The sequence below is a fragment of the Crocuta crocuta genome, unplaced genomic scaffold (genome assembly GCF_008692635.1).
Source record: "Crocuta crocuta isolate KB4526 unplaced genomic scaffold, BGI_CrCroc_1.0 scaffold234, whole genome shotgun sequence".
In the NCBI taxonomy this organism is placed as follows: domain Eukaryota; kingdom Metazoa; phylum Chordata; class Mammalia; order Carnivora; family Hyaenidae; genus Crocuta; species Crocuta crocuta.
In genome coordinates, this window is record NW_027529647.1 from 2,132,432 (window position 1) to 2,140,358 (window position 7,927).

At 59.9% G+C, this 7,927-nt stretch overlaps 1 protein-coding gene across 1 annotated transcript in view; it reads right to left on the reverse strand.

Annotated features, from left to right (window-relative positions):
* Positions 1-1,032: 1,032 nt before the first annotated feature.
* The window catches only part of GREP1 (glycine rich extracellular protein 1), a 14,482-nt gene continuing 7,587 nt past the window's right edge, over positions 1,033-7,927 (reverse strand). Inside the window, exons 8-25 of the mRNA XM_077762763.1 lie at positions 7,574-7,633; positions 6,781-6,810; positions 6,675-6,707; positions 6,036-6,071; positions 5,653-5,682; positions 5,527-5,559; positions 4,632-4,667; positions 4,450-4,482; positions 4,336-4,371; positions 3,038-3,079; positions 2,890-2,922; positions 2,388-2,447; positions 2,274-2,303; positions 2,137-2,196; positions 1,880-1,984; positions 1,582-1,626; positions 1,430-1,483; positions 1,033-1,185 (exon numbers count right to left, since the gene is read on the reverse strand). Coding sequence (XP_077618889.1) covers positions 1,160-1,185; positions 1,430-1,483; positions 1,582-1,626; positions 1,880-1,984; positions 2,137-2,196; positions 2,274-2,303; positions 2,388-2,447; positions 2,890-2,922; positions 3,038-3,079; positions 4,336-4,371; positions 4,450-4,482; positions 4,632-4,667; positions 5,527-5,559; positions 5,653-5,682; positions 6,036-6,071; positions 6,675-6,707; positions 6,781-6,810; positions 7,574-7,633 — 782 coding nt within the window. The 3' untranslated portion in view covers positions 1,033-1,159. The remainder of the gene's footprint in view (positions 1,186-1,429; positions 1,484-1,581; positions 1,627-1,879; positions 1,985-2,136; positions 2,197-2,273; positions 2,304-2,387; positions 2,448-2,889; positions 2,923-3,037; positions 3,080-4,335; positions 4,372-4,449; positions 4,483-4,631; positions 4,668-5,526; positions 5,560-5,652; positions 5,683-6,035; positions 6,072-6,674; positions 6,708-6,780; positions 6,811-7,573; positions 7,634-7,927) is intronic.

The window sequence follows — 7,927 nt, forward strand, 5'->3', positions numbered from 1 at the left end:
CCAAAACTTAGGGGTGGCCTAGTGGTTCAGCTGTTCAAGCGTCTCACTCTTGATTTTGGCTCAGGTCATACTGTCCCCAGGTGGTGAGATGGGAATTCTGAGCGGAACTTTGTGCTGNGGAAGAAGTTATTGGTTGGATTTGTAGATCAAGGAGATTATGTGCGTAAATCAAAGTATATAAGGGAATTGAGGTCATCAGGTTTGTAAGCATGCTAAATATTCAGGGGGAAGGCGGATCTGTCAAATTCATAATTTAACCTGAGCATCAGTCAAAGAATGTGGAAGTGAGTTTTACATCCAAATTATAAAATTAATCAGTACAATAACATTGAGAAGCAAGCCAAGGGTTAAGATTTTTAGGGGCGCCTGGGCAGCTCAGTGGNAGGAAGAAGTTATTGGTTGGATTTGTAGATCAAGGAGATTATGTGCGTAAATCAAAGTATATAAGGGAACTGAGGTCGTCAGGTTTGTAAGCATGCTGAATATTCAGGGGGAAGGCAGATCTGTCAAATTCATAATTTAACCTGAGCATCAAAGAATGTGGAAGTGAGTTTTACATCCAAATTATAAAATTAATCAGTACAATAACATTGAGAAGCAAGCCAAGGGTTAAGATTTTTAGGGGCGCCTGGGCAGCTCAGTGGGCTAAGCGTCCAACTTCAGCTCAGGTCATGATCTCACAATTTGTGGGTTCGAGCCCTGTGTCGGGCTCTGTGCTGACAGCCAGCTCAGAGCCTGGAGCCTGCTTCAGATTCTGTGTGTGTCTCTCTCTCTGACCCTCCCCTGTTCATGCGGTCTCTCTCTCTCAGAAATAAATAAAAACACTTTAAAAAACCTAATAAATGGACTATAAATTTAGACAAAAAGAATGCACACCTCCCCTAACTTGATGGTGGCCCCCCTCGCTCAACTGTGACAAAGTGATGTCCCGCTCACGAGTTGGTTGAATGAGGTGCTGGCCGGGGCCGCCCCAGCGCAGCCAGTGATTCCCACTACCATGGCACAGAGAGGCAAACAGGGAAGCACGTCATCTTTATTGATACTTTCAGCCCGCGGGAGACCCCGGGCCAGAAGCCGAGCCCCAGCGTCTGGTCGTCCTCACCCACACCGGGCTGTGGTTCTGAGGCGCTCAGGATGGGCGGTGGAAGGGCCTCGGTGCTCAGCATTTTCCAAGGGAACAGTGGCCTGGGAGGAGGCAGGGCCCTGGTGAGGTCTGGATCCCTCCCTCCTCACCTCCCAGGGGACCTGAGCTCTCTTCCTCCTCTGGTGCCTAAGATCAGTTGCTCAGCAGATACCTACAGGTGACCTGAGAGGCTGCCATCCCTCTCAAGGGCTGGCACAGTCCCAGGGACAGCCCCAGGCCAGTCTGGAGGGGCAACAATGGTGGCATAGGATGAGTGGGGGACAGGACCATTGTGATGCCTCTCACCTTCATAGCCATTTCCCAGCGGGCCACTGCCACCTCTCTTCACCTCGGGGCTGCCTGAGGCACAGACAAGCCAGGACACCAGGTCACCAGAGGAATTCAGAGCCCTCCTGCCCTCCCGGGTTCACCCCAGGCCCTGGGAGACTGCCACTCACCGAAGGGTCCAGGGCCTAGCCCTGGCCTCAGCTGTCCGTATGCTCCTGGGGGGAAACGACAGAAGGTGGGAGCACTGAGTCCCCAGTGACCCTCACTTGGAGTCTGTCACTTCATCCAGGTTCATGCTCAGGGTCCCTTACTCCACCTGCCTCTCCTCCAGCCCCATCCGTTCCTGCCTAATCCCCCCGGGCCTGTCCTGTTCCCTCTCTCCAGAGCTGTGGGTGGGCCTGGGCCCAGGGCGCAGCTCCCTACAGCCACCGGGACAACCCCACAGTGCTCTTCCACAGCTCCCATTACCTGGCTGGCTCCTGACCTCTGGGTATGCGCCATATCCAGGCTTCAGGGCAAGCGCCCAGGGCTGGATGGAGGGCCAAGAAGAGCCCCCGAGGGCCCCGGCCTGACCTGTAGAAGGGGAGCTGCTGTGGGCACCTGTCCCCGGCAGGGCAGGACATCCAGAATGCCGCAGGCCTCCCAGGGCCTCAGACGCGCCTGCGCACCTGGCGTGGTCCCCATGGCCTTTGCCAGGGTTCACCCCCGAAACACTCATTTCCTACCATTTCCTTCAGGGCCTGGAGCTGCTGCTTTGGGGTACACTGGTGCTTCTTCCCCATACCCTGCAAGAGATCCGAGTGATTCCTGCCCAGCCCCTGGGTCTCCCCTCCCCGTCACCTGCACTCTGCCACAGACTCACCATTCCTAAAGCCATTGGCTGCGGGGAACCCTGAAGGAAGGAGAAGGTCAGAGACAGGAGTGGCCCCCGAGTCCAGCGCTCCCCAGCCTGCCCCACCCCGGCACCCCCAGGCACCTGGCTGCGGGTGCGCCTCGGGGAAGACCCCAGCTCCCAGACCATTCCCGTAACCGAACCCTGCAAGACAGAAGTTGGAGAAAGACTGGGTGAGTGTTGGGGGTAGGGGGCCAGGATAACCAGCTCATGGAGAGACAGGAGGCAGCAGACAGACAGACTGACTCAGAAGCAGCTCAGGGAGGGCCTCACACACTCTCCCCACCCCCAGCCAGCTAGCCCTGTGCTACCCCAGGTGTCCCACCTTCTGGCAACCTCTCCTGACCTCGCCCTGGGCAGCTTCCCTTTCCACCTCAGGACTGTGCCTCAGTCTGCCACTCTGCCCTCACCAGAGACAGGGTGGCACCTGCTTCTGGCCATAATTGTGACCTAGTGCAGAGTAAATGTGCACTGGTGAGATCAGGAAAGAGTCAGATGTGGCAAGAGGCAGGAACAAGGAGGGCTTGCCGTAGGAAGGCAGCGGCTTGCACCCAGGGGACCGGGGTGGGGGCGGGGGAGGGCTCACCGACTTTCTGAGGCTTGAGGCCACCGCCAAAGCCTGGGGGAGAGGAAGTGGGGGGTAGAGATGCGGGGTCAGAGACAGCCAAAGTCTCTTGACTCCACTCTTCCTGAGTTAGGGACAGGAGGGGCAGGAAGGGGAAGGGCCTTCTCACCCAGTTCTGTTCCTGCTCCATAGCCATTCGGGGACTGGTATCCTGTGAGGAGAACGGACATCAGAGGAGACTACCCAGATTTCCCCTAACTCTCTGGGGGCCAAATATGGACCTTAGGGGCTCTCAAGAGGAGGAAGAGTTACTCCCAGAAGAAATGGGCTTAGAAAGCAGCAAGAGAAACTGAGCGTTTAGACTCTGGGAGGGACCTTCTTTCCCTAAGGAGCCTTGAACAGCTGAGGCAGCCTGGGGCACAAGGATGATGGAGTGACCCTGAGTGGCATGGGCATGGGGCAGACAGACTTGCACCTGCTTTCTGAGGTTTCATTCCCCACTGGATGGCCGGAGTTGGTGCTAGGAAGAAAGCCAAGGGACAGGAATGAGCTTAGGGCAGGGAGGGTCAGGAATGCGGTGGGTGGCCTGCCCTTGGTGCAAGGGCTGGGGGTGGGGCTGCCATAATGGGGTCTCAGGGCCAGAGTTTAGGCTTTCCCGCAGGTGGTTGTCTGTGATGGGCTCGGGCTCAGCTGGAGAATGGGCAGGGTGCTTGTGAGCAGCCCAGCTAGACCCAGCCCCTCCTGGGACCAGGTGTCCCCTGGTGCCCCCCATACCCCACTCCACACTGACCTGGGAACTTGCCATTCTGCCCTGGGGGAGGGGGCTGAGATTTGGGGCCCGAAGTGGGAGGCCTGGGGAGCAGCAGTGGAGGGACCCTCCCATTGCAGGGTCCTAGATGGGGTGGGGGGGGGAGGGGGAGGGCAGTGAGCCCAAGTTGGCACCTATCCCAGGCTGCTCTCCTGGCCTCAGCCTGGCCAAGCCGCCAGCCTTCAGTGACTTCTAGAGCAGACACAGCTTTCAAGGGGAGGCCTCTGGCTAGGCCAGAAAAACCCTGCTCCGGCAGTGCTAAGGGGGCAAAGTGGTCCAGCCATCTAACATGGCATCTGTTGTCGGCCCACCAGACCCTCTGCCTTCCAGCAACATCCCTCCGTCCTCCCTCCTGGTGCACCTCCCTGCACCCCCAGCCCTGCCCTGGGAGCCTCACCTGGCTGCGCCCCCACCCCAATCCCATTGCCATATCCTGGAGAGAAAAAGCAGGGATGTGAGGGGCAGTAATTTTGGGGTAGGGGAGGGTTGTGGAAGGAGGCAGGAAGAGGTGCAGGATAGAGATGGGGGGGGTCTCTCACTTGCCTGGCTTCGGAGGTTTCAGACCCCCTCCCAGAGCTGCAGGAGAGACAGGAGGCCTGAGACCTCAGGTTCCTAAGAAGGAGCCCTGTCTCCCCCTCCTGAGGCCCCACTGCACTCACCTGCTGGAAGCTGCAGGCCGGGCCCTGGAGCGTATCCTGGGAGGAAAGGCAGGTATGAGGGCAGGGGCTGGGGTGCACAGACTCCCGGGCAAGGAGGGGCAGGCCTGGGCTCACCTGGCTTCAGAAGGCTCACGCCCCTTCCCAGGCCTGGGGAGAGACAGAAACAGGCTGAGTGACAGGTGGGCCCCACCCCGCTCCTTCTCTTCCGCAGCCCACGGGGCCCTGTGCCCCCTCCTCCCCTGCCTCCATCCCCCCCGCCCCCTGTCACCNTCCCTCACCGGGCTGGGCCCCCTCACCTGGGAAGACTCTGGCTCCCAGCCCGTTCCTGTAAACTGAGAGACAGGATGTAGGTCTCGAGGGGGAATGGGGCAGTGGGGGGAGTGGACAGTTTCTGGGGATAGAGGGGGGTGCGGGCCCGATTCTGACCCCAGTCCCAATTCTTTCTGGAGTGTCCCCCCAGCACCAAACAATTCTCCCAACACCAGCGGGGTGTCTGACGGTATGGGTGTGACTCAGTCCTGAAGCCAGTGCCAGCAGACGTGTCAGCAGATGGGGTCAGATCCCACAGGTTAAGGGCTCAGTGCCCCACCCCCCATTTCAGGAACCATCCCCAGTCCAGGGGGTCACCTGTGCTTCTGCCCATTGGCTAGAAAGCGAACTCTTGGGGTCTAATTTGCTACAGCAGCTCACAGAACTCAGAAAAATGTTTTACTTTCTAGAGTGCAGGCTTATTAGAAAGGCTAGAACTCAGGACCAGCGCAGGGAAGAGATGCTGAGGGCATGTGGGGGGACCTGGGGGGCTTCTACCTTTTCCAAGCACCCCAGTCTCCCCCACCTCCGTGTGGTCACCAACCCAGAAGCTCTCCCGACCCGGCCTTTTGGGTTTTTACGGAGGCTTCCTTACAAAGGCCCGGTGGGTTAAATCACCGACTGTCAATCTTCAGGCCGGCCTCCTCCCCAGACCTCAAAGGGTGGGACTGAAAGTGGGACCCAATCACAGAGTGGGATCCCCTGGCAGCCGGCCCCCCCACCCCGAGTGGCTCGTTAAAATAACAAAAGAACACCTCCGAGGCTCTTGGCATTTAGGAAAATCCTAGGCTTTTAGGAGCTCTGTGCCAGAACCGGAGAGCAACCAGTTATTTCTTACTGTAAATCCCAGTGTCCCCAGGCCGGGGCAGAGAAAGGCTTTACCTGGCTTCTGCTGCTTCCCGCCCTCACCAGCGCCTGAAGAAGAGATGGGGCCAGGTGAGCCACCGACTCGCCATCTCCGGCGTCTCCTCCACAGCCTGGGCGTCCGCCCCAGTGCCGCCTCCCTACCTGGTCCATAGCTGATGGGAACTGCAGGGCCTGTGTGAACGGGAGAGGCTCAGGCATGGAAAAGGGCCAGGGGCCAAGCCAGAAACCTGGGCCTCCTCGGCCTCCGGCTACTGCTATGCAATCGTCAGCTCCCCCCTCTCCTGGTCTGGCGGGACCCCTGCCCCCGAATGGGGCCTGGGTGAGGAGCAGCTCTGCCCCCCATGCCCTCCTCTCCTCACCTGCTCTGTACCCCTTGTAACTAGAGGGGTGAGCGAAGGGTCGGGGTTGGGCTAAGGTGGAACCCCCCTCCCCACTGCTCTTAAACAGTCCCCAGCCCTGCGGGCCCTGAGGGAGGCGGGAGAGGACGCCCAGACTTGCGCCCCCCCGGGCCCTACCAGTCTCACCTGGCTGGCCTCCCAGCCCGTTGCCGTTCCTGAATCCTGGGGAGACAGATGGACGGGGGGCATGAATGGTGGCAGGGAGCTCAGGGTTTGGGGGAGGTGGAGAGAGACAGGAAGGGGTGAGGTTCACCTGGCTTCTGGGATTTACCGCCCCCCCACTTAGGCCTGGGGAGGCAGAGGCTGATGTGGACCCGCCAGACCTCTCTTCATGGTCCCCATGCATCCCCAGCTCCTGCTTTTCTCCCAACCCGCAGGACCCAGACCTGGCTGCCTTCCCAGGGTTCCTGGCTGCCGTAAGTGCTGGGGGGTGGGGACAGGAAAGCTGGGTAGGGATGAGGGGCAGTGTTTGGAGGGGTGCATGAGGAGGCAGGACAGAGCTGGGGCAGCCTCAGAGACAAAGCAAGGGGTGGGAGGTCACCTCTCCCCTCACGGGGCCTCTGAGGTTTCGTGCCTCTCCCAGTCACAGTTCATCTCTCCGTCTCCCAGCACCTGGAACTCAGCCCCCTGCCCTCCTCTCTCCCCCAGACCCCCAGGAAGCCCTGCCTCCCAGCCATTCCCAGATCCAGAGAGTGATTAGGGTGTAGGGGGATGCTCTGGCTTCAGGGGGTTCATGGATACAGAGAAGACCAGAGCAGGACTCACCTGGCTTCTGGGGCTTCACACCCCCTCCAAAGCCTGGTGGAGACAGGGAGCAGATGAGGGCCCAGTCCCCGTCTCTGGGTGTCCCCAGAGCCTGGGACGCCCTTACCTGGTCCATAGCCGTTTTGAGTTGCAGGGCCTGGTGGAAAGCAAGAGGGCTCTGGGTATAACCTCTCCTCTGTGGCTCCCCCCCACCCTAAGCCTGTCCCCTGTGGCTCTAAATTCACTGCCACACCCACCCCGTTGAGTCCCTGACCTCCCCTTGGGGCCCAACCTCCTGGGGAGCCTGAATGTCACCCCACTGCTTGGGTCCCATCTGGTTGGGTATCACTGCCACCATGTGCGTTAACCAGCCAGGAAGGTACTCTGACAGCGCTTCCTCTCACCAAAGCACAGGCGTTCAGTGTGCGTTCCTGCTGCCTGGCCCTGTGAGCTGTCCCCACGGCCTGTACCCTCTCTCATCCCCTCCTGGAGGCCCCAGCTCAAGCACCCACAAGTTTCAGCAGGCCCCAGCCAGCAGTCTTCTCCCTGGCCTTTGCCTCGTCGTCCCCAAATGCTCCGGGTTCCCTGCCGGTGGGCACCCTGGCCTCTGTTGCATTGATGCTCCTTTCTGGTCCTCTCCCAGCGCAGCCCAGGCTCTGGAGGGGCCTGTCCCCCACGTGGCTAGCCCCTGGCTGTCTGCCACACTGGCTGGGGGAGGTGGTGGCATGTGGGTCTCATGTGGGTTCTGTGGCTTTAGTCCTCCTGCCATCCCCTACCCTGGGCATGGGGAAGATTGGGGGGGGCTGTCTGTGTGTCTGCCTGACCCCTCCTCCTCCATCAGAACGAGGGTCAGGCCCCCGAATCATAACTACGCCTGGGCCACCTCAGGGACCCCCACACTCATGGCTCCAGGCCCTCACCTGGTTGTGCTCCTGCTCCTGGGAAGGCACCGCCTCCCAGCCCATTCCCATTCCCGAACCCTGGGGAGACAGAACAAGAGGGGGTAAGAAGGATGTGGAACGTGACAGAGCTACCTGACAGGGAGACAAACCGGGGCTCACCTGGCTTCTGTGGTTTTCCGCCCCCGCCAAAGCCTGGGGGAGAGGCTAGCAGATGAGGGACCCAGAAGCCCAGCCCCGGCTCCCAGCTTCAACCTCTCCCGTCTCACTATCCCAGGCCCAAAGCCATTCTGAGCTGCGAGATCGATTTGGAGCCACATATGGACGTCACTCCACCCCATTCTCCCCCCAGCAATCAATTTTTTTCCCCCCCCC